Source organism: Mesoplodon densirostris, chromosome 2, assembly GCF_025265405.1.
Source record: "Mesoplodon densirostris isolate mMesDen1 chromosome 2, mMesDen1 primary haplotype, whole genome shotgun sequence".
Classification (NCBI taxonomy): domain Eukaryota; kingdom Metazoa; phylum Chordata; class Mammalia; order Artiodactyla; family Ziphiidae; genus Mesoplodon; species Mesoplodon densirostris.
Genome location: NC_082662.1, coordinates 99,834,298 through 99,854,314, shown reverse-complemented (window position 1 = coordinate 99,854,314; position 20,017 = coordinate 99,834,298). Strand labels below are relative to the sequence as shown.

Genomic DNA, 20,017 nt, shown 5'->3' with positions numbered 1-20,017 from the left:
TTAGGCAGAATTGGTGATTATCAATGAGGCGCCGAGACAAGGCTGGTAACACGGATGTCGGGGCTATTTGTGTAAAAGGAGAAGTGAAGGGGGAATAAATGTGATCACACTGTGACGACAGGAAGCCCAGATGAGGAGACAGAGGAAGTGGGGCTGGGCCCGCCCTCTTTAGCCTCAAAGATACAATCCTTCCCCCGTGGCTTTTTAGAAGCTTACTCCACAACCCACCCAAATGTCTAAGCCAGTTTCTCTGCAACTCAGGAAAAACTCGAAGACCAAGTTGGTTCAGGCAGGAATCTATGAGAACTGGTGGGTTCTGGGGAGATTTTGACATTGGTTTTTGTCTAGAAAAGGGCAGTGCTTCTCAATCAAGGTGACATCTCAGAATTACCTGTGGATCTGTTCAAGAATAAGTAGGCCTGACCCCACCATACTTCTTCAGTCCCGTTCAGGTAGAGAGACTGGAGTGGAACCCAAGAATCAATATTTTAAGAAGTTTTCTAGGACTGAGACTTAGGAATGTCTCTTAAGCCACTCCACCTTCTCTCCACCCTCCCTCCAGCTTCCTTCCAGAAGATCTGTAGTCTCCAGTTTGATTGGGTCACTATTTTCAGATTTCCATGTCTCAAAAGCTGGACTGTCCTTATGTAAGGGTATTGTCAGGAGCAAACTCCAAGGTGCAATCCAGCAGGCACTAGTAGAAATGATTTGGTTAGTAGAGGGAGCTCCAGGTTTAGAGTCCCAAGATCTGGGTTTCAGTCTCAGCTTTATTTCTGTTAGCTGTGAGATACTGAGAAACCCTCAACCTCTCAGCCTCAGTTTATTAATAATAGCATCCAAGAATAATTCTACTATCTTCCTTTGCCCTGAGACATTAAGATTCTGGAATAATTTCTGGCCAGGTTTGGCTCATCGGGAAAGCGGAGTTAAACAAAGAAGAAAATGTTCTTTACTGCAGACTGTGCTGTGTCACTCCTTAATATTCTCTTAACATTCCCTAAATATGTAGCTTTTCCCAAACTGGTTATATCATAGAACAATGTGTGTGTGTGTGTGTGTGTGTGTGTGTGTGTGTGTGTGTGTGTGTGTGTGTGTGAGGTATTTCTCAGGGAACAATTTTTCAGTGTAACTATACTTCAGGAAATGCTGTTATAAACTCTCCTCTCTTCAGCTGGCATCACTCTGAGAAATCACTGCCCCTCACCTGAGGCTGCTGTCACACTGACAGGCCCCTGAAGTGGAGTAATTGAGGAAAGACTTCTTGATGAGTTTGATTACTATATCTCTGTGTCAAAGATGCACATCTTTATGTGCAACCTGGTCTCTCACTTGAGCACCACGCAGGCACCTCAAGTACAGTATCCAAAATTCAGCTTAGTGAACTCAGCTTCCTCCCACTCAGCCTGATTTCCACCCCCTCACCCCCATTACCACCTCAGGGAAAGCTTGACTAAACTCTCAGTTGCCCAAGTCAGATTCAAAGCATCCTTTTAGACTACTCTCTCTCCCACACTACCACATATTATTGCTAAAAAATCATTAAAGAAGACAATTTTGGTGACAGGAGCAAATTTTATTTAACACTTCTTGAAGTACACAGTCTCCATTCAGAGAACTTCAAAGTGGGGCAGAAAGCAGGAAGCTTTTATAGAATAGAAAATAAAGAGCAAAGAAGAGAAAAATATCTGGTTGACTGGGGCCACATAGCCAAACTTGTTTGGGGTGAGAAGGAACAAGGAAATAAGTATAGAGCCTAGAGTTGATGTGTTGACCAGTCAAGCAAAGCATTTACAAGAACACAAAAGCTATAAAAAATTTCAGTTTGCTGACATGGCACCTGGGGCAGGAGCAGCTCCATCCTGGGCCTAAAGAGTTATGTTAATGTTATCAACCACCAAGTGTTTTAAATTATAACTTTGCCTAAATGTTTTTCAAATCAGCCTACTTCTTATCACTCCAGGGCCATTACACTAATCCTTATCTCTGGGTCACTGGATACCAGCCTCCTTTAAGATCAGCTTGGATGTTTTCTGCCTCAGTCCCGAAGAGCGCCTTTAAAAATGCATATTTAATCATGTCACTCCCCAGTTTAAAACTCTTCAATGGGACAAACTCTGGGAGGGCTCATGCCAAGGAGTACGTCCCAGAACTTCTGCTGCCAGTGTCCTTGTCCCCACGGTGAAACAGAGCCACTCCCGGCCTCTGCAGGAGACCCTCCAACACCAGCAGCTATTTCAGGGGAAATGAAAGCAATCTGTCCTGTTCCTCTGATCTTAGCCTGGAGTTCTGGTGTCTAGAAGCACTTATCTCTCAGAAAGCTGCCTCTCCAAGAGCAGATGCAGAGAGAGGACGTGTGTGCACTGGTCCACATGGGGAAGCAGTAGGGACAGAGCCTGGCACCACCTCCTAGTTCTCCTTCCAGGGAAATCAGGAAAACAAGAACTAGAAAGAGGTTGACAAATGCCTGGCTTTGAATTGGAGACCATTCACCTGCCTATTGCTTCATTCCTGGAAATTTCACTGCTACTAAGTAAGGAAAAAAAATGCTTGAAAGGAAGAAAACAAAGAACAATATACCACAGAATTCCTAAAGAACACTGTGTGGATGAAAGGCTCTTGGTGCACCGGCCAGGAGGCAGTGCTGTGCCTCTGAGGTGGGAGAGCCAACTTCAGGACACTGGTCCACAAGAGACCTCCCAGCTCCACGTAATATCAAATGGTGAAAATCTCTCAGAGATCTCCATCTCACGCCAAGAACCAGCTTCACTCAACGACCAGCAAGCTACAGTGCTGGTCACCCTATACCAAACAACTAGCAAGACAGGTACACAGCCCCATCCATTAGCAGAGAGGCTGCCTAAATTCATAATAAGGCTACAGACAACCCAAAACACACCACCAGACGTGGACCTGCCCACCAGAAATATAAGATCCAGCCTCATCCAGCATAACACAGGCAGTAGTCCCCTCCACCAGGAAGCCTACACAACCCACTGAACCAAACTTAGTCACTGGGGACAAACACCAAAAACAACAGGAACTAAGAACCTACAACCAGCTAAAAGGAGACCCCAAATACAGTAAGTTAAGCAAAATGAAAGGACAGAAAAACACACAGCAGATGAAGGAGCAAGGTAAAACCCACCAGACCTAACAAATGAAGAGGAAATAGGCAGTCTACCTGAAATATACTTCAGTATAATGATAGTAAAGATGATCCAAAATCTTGGAAATAAAATAGACAAAATGCAAGAAACATAAAACAAGGACCTAGAAGAACTAACAAGAAAGCAAGCAATGATGAACAACACAATAAATGAAATTAAAATTACTCTAGAAGGGATCAAGAGCAGAATAAATGAGGCAGAAGAATGGATAAGTGACCGGGAAGATAAAATAGTGGAAATAACTACTGCAGAGCAGAATAAAGAAAAAAGAATGAAAAGAACTGAGGACAGTCTCAGAGACTTCTGGAACAATATTAAACACACCAACGTTCGAATTATAGGGGTCCCAGAAGAAGAAGAGAAAAAGAAGGGGCCTGAGAAAATATTTGAAGAGATTATAGTTGAAAACTTCCCTAATATGGGAAAGAAAATAGTTCATCAAGTCCAGGAAGCACAGAGAGTCCCATACAGGATAAATCCAAGGAGAAACATGCCAAGACACATATTAATCAAACTATCAAAAATTAAATACAAAGAAAGCATATTAAAAGTAGCAAGGGAAAAACAACAAATAACACACAAGGGAATCCCCATAAGGTTAACAGCTGATCTTTCAGCAGAAACTCTGCAGGCCAGAAGGGACTGGCAGGACATATTTAAAGTGATGAAGGAGAAAAACGTACAACTAAGATTACTCTACCCAGCAAGGATCTCATTCAGATTTGATGGAGAAATTAAAATGTTTAGTCAAGCAAAAGCTGAGAGAGTTCAGCACCACCAAACCAGCGTTATAACAAATGATAAAGGAACTTCTCTAGGGAAGAAACACAACAGAAGGAAAAGACCTACAATAACAAACCCAAAACAATTAAGAAAATAGGAATAGGAACATACATATTGATAATTACCTTAAATCTAAATGGATTAAATTCTCCAACCAAAAGACACAGACTGGTTGAATGGATACAAAAACAAGACCTGTATATATGATGTCTACAAGAGACCCACTTCAGACCTAGGGACACATTCAGACTGAAAGTAAGGGGATGGAAAAAGATATTCCATGCAAATGGAAATCAGAAAAAAGCTGGAGTAGCAATTCTCATATCAGACAAAATAAACTTTAAAATAAAGACTATTAGAAGAGACAAAGAAGGACACTACATAATGATCAAGGGATCAATCCAAGAAGAAGATATAACAGTTGTAAATATTTATGCACCCAACATAAGAGCACCTCAATACATAAGGCAAATACTAACAGCCATAAAAGGGGAAATTGACACTAACACAATCATACTAGGGGACTTTAACACCCCACTTTCACCAATGGACAGATCATCCAAAATGAAAATAAATAAGGAAACACAAGTTTTACATGATACATAAAACAAGATGGACTTAATTGATATTTATAGGACATTCCATCCCAAAACAACAGAATACACATTTTTCTCAAATGCTCATGGAACATTCTCTAGGATAGATCATTTCTTGGGTCACAAATCTAGCCTTGGTTAATTTCAAAAACTTGAAATCGTATAATATATCTGTCCGACCACAACATTATGAGACTAGATATCAATTACAGGAAAAGATCTGTAAAATATACAAACGCAAACAATACACTATTTAATAACGAAGTGATCACTGAAGAAATCAAAGAGGAAATCAAAAAATACCTAGAGGGGTCTTCCCTGGTGGCACAGTGGTTGAGAGTCCGCCTGTCAATGCAGGAGACACGGGTTCATGTCCCGGTACAGGAGGATCCCACATGCTGGGGAGCGGCTGGGCCCGTGAGACATGGTCGCTGGGCCTGCACGTCCGGAGCTTGTGCTCTGCAACAGGAGAGGCCGCAATAGTGATAGGCCCACGTACCGAAAAAAAAAAAAAAAAGCCTAGAAACAAATGACAATGGAGACACGATGACCCAAAACCTATGGGATGCAGGAAAAGCAGTTCTAAGAGGGAAGTTTATAGGAATAAAATCCTACCTTAAGAAAGAGGAAACATTTCAAATAAACAACCTAACCTTGCACCTAAAGCAATTACAGAAGAACAAAAAAAACCCCCAAATTTAGCAGCAGAAAAGAAATGATTAAGATCAGATCAGAAATAAATGAAAAAGAAATGAAGGAAATGATAACAAAGATCAATAAAAATAAAAGCTGGTTCTTTGAGAAGATAAACAAAATTGATAAATCAGAGTCATCAAGAAAAAAAGGGAGAAGACTCAAATCAATAGAACTAGAAATGAAAAAGGAGAAGTAACAACTGACACTGCAGAACTGCAAAAGATCATGAGAGATTACTACTAGCAACGCTATGCCAATAAAATGGACAAGCTGGATGAAATGGACAAATTCTTAGAAAAGCACAACCTTCTGAGACTGAACCAGGAAGAAATAGAAAATATGAACAGACCAATCACAAGTACTGAAGTTGAAACTGTGATTAAAAATCTTCCAACAAACAAAAGTCCACGACCAGATGGCTTCACAGGCGAATTCTATCAAACATTTAGAGAAGAGCTAACACCTATCCTTCTCAAACTCTTCCAAAATATAGCAGAGGGAGGAACACTTCCAAACTCATTCCATGAGGCCACCATCACCTTGATACCAAAACCAGACAAAGATGTAACAAAGAAAGAAAACTACAGGCCAATATCAATGATGAACATAGATGCAAAAACCCTCAACAAAATACTAGCAAACAGAGTCCAACAGCACATTAAAAGAATCATACAGCATGATCAAGTGGGGTTCATTCCAGAAATGCAAGGATTCTTCAATATATGCAAATCAATCAACGTGATACACCATATTAACAAATTGAAGGAGAAAAACCATATGATCATCTCAATAGATGCAGAGAAAGCTTTCAACAAAATTCAATACCGATTTATGATAAAAACCCTGCAGAAAGTAGGCATACAGGAAACTTTCCTCAACACAATAAAGGCCATATATGACAAACCCACAGCCAACATCATCCTCAATGGTGGAAAACTGAAACCATTTTCACTAAGATCAGGAACAAGACAAGGCTGCCCACTCTCAGCACTCTTATTCAACGTAGTGTTGGAAGTTCTACCCACAGCAATCAGAGAAGAAAAAGAAATAAAGTGAATCCAGATCGAAAAAGAAGTAAGCTGTCACTGTTGGCAGATGACATGATACTATACATAGAGAATCCTAAAGATGCTACCAGAAAACTACTAGAGCTAATCAATGAATTTGGTAAAGTAGCAGGATACAAAATTAATGCACAGAAATCTCTGGCATTCTTATACACTAATGATGAAAAATCTGAAAGTGAAATTAAGAAAACACTCCCATTTACCATTACAAAAAAAGAATAAAATATCTAGGAATAAACCTACCTAAGGAGACAAAAGACCTGTATGCAGAAAATTATAAGACACTGATGAAAGAAATTAAAGATGATACAAATAGATGGAGAGATATACCATGTCCTTTGTTTGGAAGAATCAACATTGTGAAAATGACTCTACTACCTAAAGCAATCTACAGTTCAGTGCAATCCCTATCAAATTACAACTGGCATTTTTCACAGAAGTAGAACAAAAAATTTCACAATTTGTATGGAAACTCAAAAGACCCCGAATAGCCAAAGCAATGTTGAGAATGAAAAATGGAGCTTGAGGAAACAGGCTCCCTGACTTCAGACTATACTACAAAGCTACAGTAATCAAGAGAGTATGGTACTAGCACAAAAACAGAAATATAGATCAATGGAACAGGATAGAAAGCCCAAAGATAAACCCACGCACATATGTTCACCTTATCTTTGATAAAGGAGGCAAGAATATACAGTGGAGAAAAGACAGCCTCTTCAATAAGTGGTGCTGGGAAAACTGGACAGGTACATGTAAAAGTATGAAATTAGAACACTCCCTAACACCATACACAAAAATAAGCTCAAAATGGATTAAAGACATAAATGTAAGGCCAGACACTATCAAACTCTTTGAGGAAAAAATAGGCAGAACACTCTATGATGTAAATCAAGCAAGATCCTTTTTGACCCACCTCCTAGAGAAATGGAAATAAAAACAAAAATAAACAAATGGGACCTAATGAAACTTAAAAGCTTTTGAACAGCAAAAGAAACCATAAACAAGACCAAAAGACAACCCTCAGAATGGGAGAAAATATGTGCAAATGAAGCAACTGACAAAGATTAATCTCCAAGATTTACAAGCAGCTCATGCAGCTCAATAACAAAAAAAAAAAAAAAAAAAACCAATCCAAAAATGGGCAGAAGACCTAAATAGACATTTCTCCAAAGAAGATATACAGATTGCCAACAAATACATGAAAGAATGCTCAACATCATTAATCATTAGAGAAATGCAAATCAAAACTACAATGAGATATCACCTCACACCAGTCAGAATGGCCATCATCAAAAAATCTACAAACAATAAATCCTGGAGAGGGTGTGAAGAAATGGGAACACTCTTGCACTTTTGGTGGGAATGTAAATTGATACAGCCACTATGGAGAACTGTATGGAGGTTCCTTAAAAAACTAAAACTAAAAAACTAAAAATAGGGCTGGTGGTACAGTGGTTGAGAGTCCGTCTGCCAATGCAGGGGACACGGGTTCGTGCCCTGGTCCGGGAAGATCCCACATGCTGTGGAGTGCTGGTCCCATGAGCCACGGCCGCTGAGCCTGTGTGTCCGGAGCCTGTGCTCTGCAATGGGAGAGGCCACAACAGTGAGAGGCCTGCGTACCACAAAAAAAATCTAAAAATAAAACTACCATATGACCCCACAACCCCACTACTGGGCATATACCCTGAGAAAACCATAATTCAAAAAGAGTCATGGGGCTTCCCTGGTGGAGCAGTGGTTGAGAGTCCGCCTGCTGATGCAGGGGCATGGGTTCGTGCCCCAGTCCGGGAAGATCCCACATGCCATGGAGCGGCTGGGCCCGTGAGCCATGGCTGCTGAGCCTGTGCGTCTGGAGCCTGTGCTCTGCTACAGGAAAGGCCACAATAGTGAGAGGCCCGCGTACTGAAAAAAAAAAAAAAAAAAGAATCATATACCAAAATGTTCCTTGCAGCTCTGTTTACAATAGCCAGGACATGGAAGCAACCAAAGTGTCCATCAACAGATGAATGATAAAGAAGATGTGGCACATATATACAATGGAATATTACTCAGCCATAAAAAGATACGAAATTGAGTTATTTGTAGTGAGGTGGATGGACCTGGAGTCTGTCATACAGAGTGAAGTAAGTCAGAAGGAAGAAAACAAATACCGTATGCTAACACATATATATGGAATCTATGGGGAAAAAAATGTCATGAAGAGCCTAGGGGTAGGATGGGAATAAAGACACAGACCTACTAGAGCATGGACTTAGGGATATGGGGAGGGGGAAGGGTAAGCTGTGACAAAGTGAGAGAGTGGCATTGACATATATACACTATCAAATGTAGGGTGGATAGCCAGTGGGAAGCAGCCACATGGCACAGGGAGATCAGATAGGTTGTTTGTGACCACCTAGAGCAGTGGGATATGGAGGGTGTGAGGCAGGGAGACGCAAGAGGGAAGAGATATGGGAACTTATGTATATGTATAACTGATTCACTTTGTTGTAAAGCAGAAACTAACATACCATTGTAAAGCAATTATACTCCAATAAAGATGTTAAAAAAAACCTCTTCAATGGCTTCCCATAGGTTTTAAGCAGGTCCTATTAACTCCTTACACTCAGCTGGCCAGTCCTTCCCCACTCCCACCCCCACTGTACTGCCATACTGGTTATTGAATTCCTTTGAATTGCTTGAACAAATCATTCTAGTTGTCTCTCTTTCTCTCTCTCTCTCTCTCACTCTCCCTCCCTCTCTCCCCTCTTGTCTTTGGAATATTCTCTCACCTCTAGACTCAAAGCTCTGTAAACCTCTGTGTTGCTCTGTGTATGTTGAACAATTGTGCTGGAACATAAGAGGTGTTCTATAAATATTTGAATAGCTTCAGGCCTGAAAGTTAGGAGAACTGGAGATTTGGGAAGGGAGGAGAAAGTAAGAGAAGGAGAGAGATAAGTAGAGTGAACATCTGTGAAGAGAGAAGTGGTTATTAGAGCGACGATTTTAGGAATATCAGGAAGAATATCTCAAGACAAGAGTTCCTCATAGCAGAAATGAATGATCATTTTGATGGAGAAAATGTTTTCTTTAATGTACTCCTCTCCTCTCCATCATCCCAAGTGCTGATCCAACTGCTCAACAACCAGAGGCAGCTGTGGCCTGGGAGTCAGGGAAGGGTAGAGAACTGTATACCCACTCAGACCCAAACCTACAAGATTTCATTGAGAACTTAATGTTGTTTCTGACCTTTAGATGTTTACAATCCATTTGGAGGAAACAGAAAAAAAATGGTGAATAAGACAATGTCAGGGCAGCCCATGTTGTTGAATAATCCAGAAGAATGCTAAAAAACTATGAAAAAAACTAAATTAGAAAAAGGATATAGCAGAAGGTCAGACCCATGGTTTGGTTTTCTCAGTGCATGTTACTGATCAAGCATCATAGGTGATAACAGAATCTGGGTGTTTAGGAGACTTGAAGTTGGCCAGATAAGGAGTGGGAACACAAAATATTGATGCTGCATTATCATGCAGTAGTACCTGCCAAAATGCCTCCTGAATGGACAAAACCTCACATAGACATGGAGAAATCACTGGGTTCCCATTTAGGCCTTCTTTTTTTTTTTTTTAAGATGAGTGAGTCTGTTTTTATTATTGGAAAATATTGAAATATGAGAAGAACACAGATAGAATCCCAAGCTGAGGGTAGAGAGCATTTTTTTTCTTTAATTCCAGCTATAATAACCAACAATGATACTTTCTTGCTTTTAAGGCATAATCCAATGTTACATTGGGATTGGGAAACCTGCATCCAAAGCAGCTCCCTACTGGCACCATTTTCCCAGATACCATACTGCCAGAAAGTTTGGCACTTTTTTTTTTTTTTTGGCTGCGTTGAGTCTTCGTTGCTGCATGCAGTCTTTCTCTAGTTGTGGTGAGCGGGGGTTACTCTTCATTGCGGTGCACAGGCCTCTCATTGTGGTGGTTTCTCTTGTTGCAGAGCATGGGCTTTAGGCACGTGGGCTTCAGTAGTTGTGGCATGCAGGCTCAATAGCTGTGGCTTGTGGACTCTAGAGCACAGGCTCAGTAGTTGTTATCTACGGACTTAGTTGCTCCACGGCATATGGGATCTTCACAGACCAGGGCTCAAACCCGTGTGCCCTGCATTGGCAGGCGGATTTTTAACCACTGTGCCATGAGGGAAGTGCCTGGCGCTTTTTAACATAATGTCTATGATATATTATGCCTACCTGATTTAGGCCCTAGGAGTGATACGGGCTGTAGAAGTAGAAATACAGTGTTGTACACTGAAACTTATAGCATTATAAACCAATGTTATCTCAATAAAAACTAAATTTAAAAAGTACTGTCGGGCTTCCCTGGTGGCGCAGTAGTTGAGAGTCCACCTGCCGATGCAGGGGACACGGGTTTGTGCCCCGGTCTGGGAGGATCCCACATGCCGTGGAGCAGCTGGGCCTGTGAGCCATGGCCACTGAGCCTGCGCATCCGGAGCCTGTGCTCCACAACGGGAGAGGCCACAACAGTGAGAGGCCCGCGTACCGCAAAAAAAAAAAAAAAAAAAAAAAAGTACTGTCTTAGTATGTTCAGTCTGCTGTGACAAAAATACCATAGATTGGGTAGCTTATAAACAACAGAAATTAATTTCTTGTATTTCTGGAGACTGGGAAGTCTGAGATCAAGGTGCCAGCAGGTTTGGTGTCTGGTGAGAGCTTGCTTCCTGGTTTATAGAATGTCATTTTCTTGCTGTGTCCTCACAAGGCACAGAGGAGAGATGGAGAGCTCTGGAGTCTCTTTTATAAGGGCACTGATTCCATTCATGAGTGCTCCACCCTTATGACCTAATTATTTCCCAAAGGCCCCACCTACCAATACCATCACATTGAGGATTAGGTTTCAACATATGAATTTGGGGAACACTTTCAGTTTATAGCACATACCCAGAAGAGAAGAACTGAATTATGGAACTCAGAGCTAGGAGTACACTGTAAAGGAAATAACAGAGGGTTGGAAACCAAAAGGCATTCAGAGATATACTTTAAGGAAGTCATTTAACATCTTTGAATCTTAGTTTATTCATCTGTGTTGTGGGGATCATTTCTACTTTAGAGCCAAATGAGGACCAAATGAGAAACTATGTGAAAGAGCTTTATAAAACTTAAAGTATGATATGAATGTTACTTGTTATCCTCAGCATATTCCTTAGAAAACACTTCGCCAATCTTCCCGATTTTTCAGATTCAGAGCCTAAAACCTAAAGTGCTGAAGAGACTTGCCCCCAGGTCTCTCAGCTAAGAAAGAACTAAGCAGATACCACAACCCTCCACTCTTTCAGTGGTTAGAGGTGTGGTCAGACCCCAGGAGCAGGCACAAGGAGTGGACCCCTTGTGTTGAAGACTCTTGATTTCTACCTGAAAGTTGTGACTCTCTCTTACTAAGGTCCCATATTCTTTGAGCTTGAGCAGGTGTGTGTGGTGAGAAACCACCAAGATTGTATGTGGGCTTTCTTGCCCTCCTGCCTGAGATCAGAGAGAGCAGGGTGGCAGGTCTCTGTGAAAACACAGCTACTCCCTATGATGGCAGGAGTGGCTATGACCTTCTCTTCTGACTCCATCTAGTTGGTTGTACATCTATATTCCTCTCATCTACCAGTAAAGGCTTGCACAGCCCTGGGACAAGAATCAGAAACTTATAGGTCATCGTGTAACCTTCCCTTCACTTCTCCTCAGAAGGAATCTAAGTCTGTGAGTGACAAAAGTCTTCTTTTGCAGACCAACCCACTCCTGAGCCTAAAGGCACAAATATGTCAGGGTGTGGTCATGCTACCTGGAGGTGTCCAGTGTCCCGCAAGGACAGGCATCCCTGATAAACCTGGGAAAGTCACTGACAGGTGTTGCTTCAACCTGGTAGAAGTCAGTTACAGAGATTCAGAGGCTTAAAAAATACAGTGCAGGCAATTGACATACGAAATTTTCTGCAGAAATCATCATCCTAGAAGCTGTGGTCTTCTCTAAATACTTGTCCTCTTAGTCAGGGCACACCAACTGTCCTTGACTTTATGGGACGTAAACTAATCCAAACATGACCTTCATGTTTTTGTATGTTTTTCCAGCAGGGAAAATAAGGGAAGCTATAATGGAAGGAAAGGTCTAGTAAAAAAAAATTGTGTGTGTTTGTGTGTGTGTGTACACATATTTAGCAGCAGAAGTCTTTATTCAAATGAAGTTTTAAATGGAATAAATAAGATACATCAAAACAGAATTGTTCAGTGAGTGCAAGCGTGGGGCTCAGAGACTGCTCAGCCTCTTCCTCACCTTTGGTGGCTTCTCAGGTACCTTTGCTCATCTCTAAGGTCAGAAAACCAGCGGTTTGGGTGAGATGAGACTCCTGGGTTCTTTGGCAGTATTGGGGTTTATTTTCAGGTGTGGGAGCAGGGCTGTGGCTGCTCCATTCCTGCAGCCCTCACTAACTTGGAAGAGACTCCCCAGGCTTCATGTTTCATTGCCATGTCTCAGTGGAAATAGGAAGCCAGTTCTACCCCACAACATGTCCCCTTCCCCACTTGAGAGTTTGAGAACTGTGGCTTCCTGCAGAAGGAGTAGTGGAGAAGTTTCTCCCAGTTGATGGTAATTGTGCTGACCACAAACATTCTGAGGCTTTGTTACCTGAGTGGAGCTGCAGGTTTGTAGGAGATGGAATGTAAGGCTTGGGGCTGGAGGGGGAGTTCCATGGCTCTGGCATGTGCTGTGATACACTACACTCTCTCCTAGCCAAGTATAACCAAACAGTGATGCTGGAATATACAGGAATGTTCCTTATGTGTCCCTAGGCAAGGAGAAAACCTACTGAGTTGGTAAGTGGGGTGGTATAGGGGAGAGAGGATGGGACTCAGATATAGAATTTCTGGATTCTAGTCTGTGTTACCTGGGGAAAGTCCACTTAATCCCTTAGGGGATCACTTCTTGTGAAGAAGATGTTGTGTAATCCATACATTCTCTCTGGGCCTTAAACATTCTGAATATTTATTACTTTGTAATGTCAAAAGTGAATTTTGACTACATAATAGTTTTGGCTGGGATTTGGTACAGAAGGTGGAAACTAGGAGAAGAGTTACAAGAGCTACCATTTACTGAGCATTTGCTATGGGCCAGACAGACAGTGCATGTTCTCACTTAGGGACAGTGTTAGATGGGCATGGCATGTCCTCCATTACAGATGAGAAAGACTAAAATTGGTGAGTTTAGGTAACTTGCCCAAAGCATATTACAAGAAAGTGGCAGAGCTAAAATTAAAAACTTTCCCATGACACAAAAGCCTGCTCTCCTATCCAATTTCCTGCAGAGCTAGTCTGACATTAACCCTTGCTCCCAATGAGCCACCTGTGGATAAATGAAAGCTGACAAGTTTTACTTTTACCGGGAGTACCCTAAGATGATCACCCAATATTTTCCTAGTTTACAAGAGGAGCAAGAAGAGGACAATTCTCTCTTCATAAAGCACAGTCTCGTATGTGCTGTTTCCCATCCAGGGTTCTGAGTAACCCCCACACATGCTGAACATAATCTTTTTGCTTAACTCAAAAAAAGAAGAAAACTTAGGCAAGAAATAATCCTAACCTCAGCACTAGGGGAGCATAATTTGTAGGAGCCAGAAAAGAAGGGAGGAAGCATCTGAGTGTGCAATGCTGACTGACCTCAGCTTTTCTACTCAGAAGTCAACTCAGCTCTTTAGAGTTGCAAAGAGCAAAAAACACATGCCCACCACACCCTATGTTCTAACTTACTGAGAACATGTGCCAGTAGGAGAGGGAGCAAGTTCAGGCAAGAGCCTGGCAGAGGGCCTGGCAGGAAGAGGTGAACCCAATAAATACAATGCCCCAGCTTCCAAGTGAGCTTGCTACCATAATAGCAGGGGAGATAGAGCATCATAGACTCATCATAGGTCTTCTGCCTAGCCCTCATTTCCCCAAATCTTTGTTTCCCACTTCTAAGTCTTGAGTGTAAGACTGGCAACCACTGATATTTTTACTGTCTCCAAAGTTTTGCCTTTTCCAGAACATCATATAATTGGGATAAAACACTATATAGCATTTTCAGATTGACTTCTTTCACTTAGTAATATGCATTTAAGTTTCCTCCATGTATTTTTATGGCTTGATAGCTCATTTCTTTTTAGTGCTGAATAACATTCCATTGTCTATGTATCACATTTTATTTTTCCATTCATCAGCTGAAGGACATCTTGGTTGCTTCCAAGTTTTGGCAATTATAAATAAAATTGCTATAAATAGGTGCAGTTTTTTGTGTGAACATACATTCTCAACTCATTTGGGTAAATATCAAGGGGTGTGATTTCTCAAACATATGGTAAAAGTATGTTCAATTTTGTAAGAAATGCCCAAACTGTCTTCCAAAGCATTTGTACTGTTTTGCATTGCCACTAGCAATGAATGAGTTTCTGTTGCTCCGTATCCTCACCAGCATTTGGTGTTGTCAGTATTCTGGACTTTGGCCATTCTAATAGGTGTGTAGTAGTCATCTTATTATTTTTCATTTTGAATCACAAGTGTAATTTTATATTTATATATGTAGTTTTACACTAGTTACTTGATTAACGTTTGTCTTCCTCCTATGACTGTGAATTTAGTGAGAGAAGGGGCTTCCTCTATTTTTGTTTATTTTGCACTTATATTGTGTACAATGCCTTGGACATAGTAGACCCTCAATGAGTATTTGAACAAATGAGTGACCAGCATTACCAGCTCATTTTGGAGATGAGCTTCTACACAAGGCTCCTGGAGCAGAATGGAGCAGAATCGGACCTGCTTAGACCATTCCTGGGACACCAGTTCACCTGAGGCTGTCAGAATTCAGCAGTGTCCACAGTCATACTCACAGGCATCTGGTCATCAGTCTTTGGTAGCTAGTAGTTTAGGTAGTTGCCTTTTATGTTGACTCTAAATTACTCAATCCAGTTTATGAACCATTGAACAAATATAGTTCTTTTCCTTTTTGCATCATCTAAGGAAACCTGGCTTCTTACTCAAGCACTTCTTCAGGGCTTCATGGATGTCTCTGTTTCTCAGGCTATAGATGATGGGGTTGAACATGGGTGCTAGGATGGTATAAAGTAGAGAAAATCCTTTGTGCAAGAGTTGGGAAGAGTTGGCTGAGGGCATGAGGTATGTGGCAATCAGTGTCCCATAGAACACCATGACCATGGTGAGGTGAGAGGAACAGGAGGAGAAGGCCTTTTGCCAGCCTGTTCCAGATGGAATTCTTAGGACAGCAGCAAGAATGAAGGAGTAGGAGGTTGTGATGAGAAGAAATGGGATCAGAGTAACTGCAGAAGAGGTGGCATAGGCAATGATCTCGGTCAGTGAAGTGTCCATGCAGAAGAGATGGACCAGAGGGGTGAAGTCACAAAAGAAGTGATCAGTTTCATTGGGTCCACAGAAGGTTAGTCTAGACAGTAGGACAATCGTGATTGCTGTGAGAAGGAAGCAGCAGAGAAATGTGGCCATTTCTTTTGCCACATCCTGCAGTGTGTGTGCATGTAATTGTGTGAGTAGTTAAGCTCATCCTACTATCTCTTATCATACAAAAGCCTTCAATACATTAATCCCATTTTAAAATTGACCCAGTTCCTAGGTACCACTTTGTGGAGATCTGGTTCCAGCTTTTCAAAGGGGCTCACAGAACTAACCTGGAATCTGTGCTGACCAAAATTCCTGGTGCCCAAAAGATGTCCAGCAACTGGTGATTCAGACTGAGCCCATTCAGTGGAGCATGGAGAAGGCACAAAGAGAGAACTTCTCTCAATCCCCTCCAAAGTGCAAATAACAACCAGAGATCTCAGAGAGAAGACTTCGGTCTGACAGAATACAACCAAACTCCTGGATGTTGCTGCTTGTTGCTGCTAATGATGATGATAGGACTTGATCCCAGGTACTGTCCTAAGTGCTGAAAATATGTAACTCACTTAATCATCACAACAACCCTATGTGGTGAGTACTCTTATTATCTTTACTTTCCAGATGGAGTCCCAGAGAACCTAAATAACTTAACCATGGTCATTAGCTAGAAACTGGATGAGGTGAGATTCAGACTTGCTCTGGATCCCTCACTCCTAACTATGAACACTGCCTCTCATGGGGCTTGGGTACATGGTTAGTTTGCATTATCTCACAGAGGTGGGAAGCGGAATGGTTCCACAAGGAAGCCTCTCATCCAAGTTTTAACTTCAGGGAAGGTGAGACTTGCTTTGTCAGTTGGTGAGGGAATAATTCCATAAAGGGTCACAAACTCTGACAACCTTCTCTACCTGTCTCCTGTACTTGCTTTCACATTGCTACTTTTATGTCCTTTCTTTATTACCTTAAAAAATATCTAACACTTTTTGGATATGTGCATAGGAAATTACTACTTTCCCTCTACCAGGAAATTATAGGGCTGTTGCACTATCTTGATGCAGTACAGGAAGGCATGATAGAGAATAGAAAGCAGGTGAAAGGTATGAGAGAACTGACTAGAAAGGCAGTGAAGCCTGGTTAAGAGCACAGGCTCTAAAATGAAACTGGCCTAGATTCAAATTCCTGCTCAACCTCGAATATATGTGAGCAAAACCATTTTATAACCTTTAAGGGAAGAGCAACTCTGCTGCCTCTAGGTCTGAGCAGATGAAGCTTTTAAGGGCAGCAGAGAGGTTGATGATACTAATCCCCCACCTCTGACCCTAATATACAACTACTATCTCTCCCTCTATCACCTCAGCAGAAATGAGGAAATCAAAAAAGGATATTATTGAAAAAGGTAGAGATGTGGACTCTGCTAACACGCTCCTGTGTTAACTCTGCTCATGCACACTGCTGGACTCTAGAGCCACAACCCCAAATCACATGATATGTCTGTGATTCATGTCTGCACAGAGCTGGGTCCAGAGTAAGGGCTCAATAAATTGTAGCGCATTCCATCCCTCCTCTCTTCTTCATCTCTTTCTCTTCCACTCCCTTCTTCCTCCCAAGTATGCCAGCCCAGTTAGTGCTATCTATAGGTAGATGAGCTCTTCTGCTAAAAGAAAAGCATCTGCTTCCCTTCATTGAAGATTTTGAGAGGACAAATTATAAAGACAAAGGAGACTAAAGCACTGGAGAGTTATTTGGATTTGATGATTTTTAACATCCCTTCCAAACTTGAATGATTTTCCTAATTGGGATGCATTCCATTCCCTCAGGACCCACACATAAAGCAAGCTTGTGGGAAAGAGAAGTGACTTATCACAAAGCAAAGTAAAAACACAAATACTCAGTAAATAATCAGAGGTGTTATATCTTCCACTAACAAAAAAGCAAGGAAAGACATGAAATGACTCAGATGCTATCTGAAAAGCAGCCATTCTCTTAGCTGAATTCAGTGGTCAATGGATTAACCAATCAAGTCAGCCAACATTTGGCTTATCGATAAGGGCTCTTGTCTCTTGCCAGCTGCTGGTTAATTCAACTGAACAGTTGGTCTACCAGACAGACAAATAATTTGATTTTCTCACTAAACTGATAACATATTTAGTATGCCAGGGAGTTGTATCTCTGACCTCATCTAGTAAAGGACAGATTTAAAACGGGGAGAACTGAAGCATACACCAGGAGAATAAATAAGCTCTACCTGTCAGTGCCTCAGAGGGGTCCACATCAAATTTGGGGAGTCAGGCCACAGAGACAATGCATGTAAATCTCCCCTTGCTTCATAGAACTGGGCTAGACAGCTGGAATCCTGCTTTTATCCAAAAATACACCTCCTTGTGCAATTGACAAAAACAAAGTTGGAGCTGTCTTTCCACATGAACCTTAGGAGGTCAGTTGACTTTTGGCCCCATCTTTCAACCTCCTTCCTCTGTGTAAACTTAAGTCCCTCTGTGGGCAAAGCCATAACTTCCTCTGATATTGGTGCTCATGGGCATTTCCCAAGTGACATTTGTGGGGAATTGTTGTTATTTTGAAAATAATATGAAACCAAGTTACCTTAGAGGAAATCTCTTTTTCCCCTTGCTTTGTGTTAAGCTTCTACTTTAATAATGACTCTGTACTTATATGACCTTTATAAGAGCTTTAATTTAACTATTGGAAATGTATCATTATGTTATGTTTTGGTAGAATGGATTAAAGTAACATTTTGAAGGAAATATTCAATTTTTTTCTATCCTCAGGAAGAAAAATTACTATGCACATCTTTATTGTGTAGGTTTGGTGGAAACTGAAACAAGTATCTGTGATAGTAAACACTTATCACCAAAGCCATTAATTAAGATTCTAAAGAACTTGTGTCGTCTTGGATTCTTGTTATTGATTAAAAATAGTAACCAAGGCTAGTCCCGTTCTGGGTGAATGGAAACCTTATGGAATTAAAGTTATCATTTACTGATAGATATTAACAAACTGGAGAGCTATTAGCTCAAACTAACATATTAATACAGCTATCCAATAAGTGTAACAAATGAAACAGTAATAAAATAATCAATGAATTGAAACTACCTCATTTGTTCTTTAGAACTGAAATGTTTTCCTCTAATGAACTATCTGAATACATGAGACCTCTGGGTAGGACGTCCTTATTGAAATCTACTAAGTAACCACCGTATGCCAGACATTGTGCTAAGCCTATGCTATTATCTATAATCCTCACAACCCTTCTTACATATTGCTTATTTTACTCATGAGGAAATCCAGGCTTTTAGAGGTGATATGACTTGTTCAGAATTACCCAGCCAGAAGGATGTGAGGGAACTGGAAATTGACTAAAAGCTCCATGAGGACAGAGCATGTCTATTTCAGCCACTACTCTATCTACCTCAGAGCCTGGCACATAGTAAGATTTTTAATAAATATTTATAAATCAATATAATGAATGAATGAATTAATGAATTCAATGAATGAATAAATATGTGAGCAAATATCTGACTTCATATAAAGTGTTCTTTCTGTTTTATCAAGTCCCTTCCTCCAGCCTTCACAAAATGATACTGTAGCCCTGTTACATTAAAGGAAGGGCTCTAAAACCTGAATTGAGGCTGACTAGGTAATGAAGCAGTTACTGATGCTAAAAAAATTTTTAATGACAAATTATACCTAAAAAAAACAGCAAAGATTATTTTACTTAGAGCAAAGTCATTTAGGAGAAGCCTGATTCAGTAATTAAGCCAATTAGTTATTTTTCAGAAAGGCTACTTCTCAATTTCTAAGAGGTTGTGAAACCATTTTCTACTCTTAAAAGAAAAGATATTTATTTTTTGGAAACCAAGCCACTGATGCAAATTTATTTAAGAATACAAGCTTCTGCAGCTGGTACATATTCCAGCTAAACATTTTGGACTCTCAAGCCATATACCACAGTGCAACAAGCAATTATAACTCTGTTCCTTTGGCTTCAAGAAGAATTTAAATTATAATATCTACATACTGTAAGTCTAAAAAAGGTGAAAATTTCTAAAAAGAAAATAAAAAGTGTTAAAATAATAGCATGTTTGAGCCTAATGTGTTAAGTTCAGTTATTCAAGACGATTGGGAAGGTGACTTTGTGGATATAATGGAAAGTTCACTGTACGTTTGCCTATTACATCTTCTCTTTTACTCCCTGTCCCCATCCCTTAAGAACCTCAAGCCCCCTTCTATCTCAGAGACTATGTAATTGTTGACTCTGTCTAGACTATGCCCTGTT

The 20,017-nt window shown here is 40.8% G+C and overlaps 1 protein-coding gene across 1 annotated transcript; it reads right to left on the bottom strand.

Annotated features, from left to right (window-relative positions):
• Positions 1–15,324: 15,324 nt before the first annotated feature.
• Positions 15,325–15,831, bottom strand: LOC132503470 (olfactory receptor 11A1-like). Its single transcript, XM_060119901.1, has one exon. It carries the CDS (start codon positions 15,829–15,831, stop codon positions 15,325–15,327), a length of 507 nt encoding a protein of 168 aa, XP_059975884.1.
• Between the last annotated feature and the right edge of the window lie 4,186 nt (positions 15,832–20,017).

What these genes read in the sequence shown, in the direction of transcription:
- LOC132503470 (XM_060119901.1), bottom strand. Translation starts at nt 15,831, where the DNA reads ATGGCCACATTTCTCTGCTGCTTCCTTCTCACAGCAATCACGATTGTC.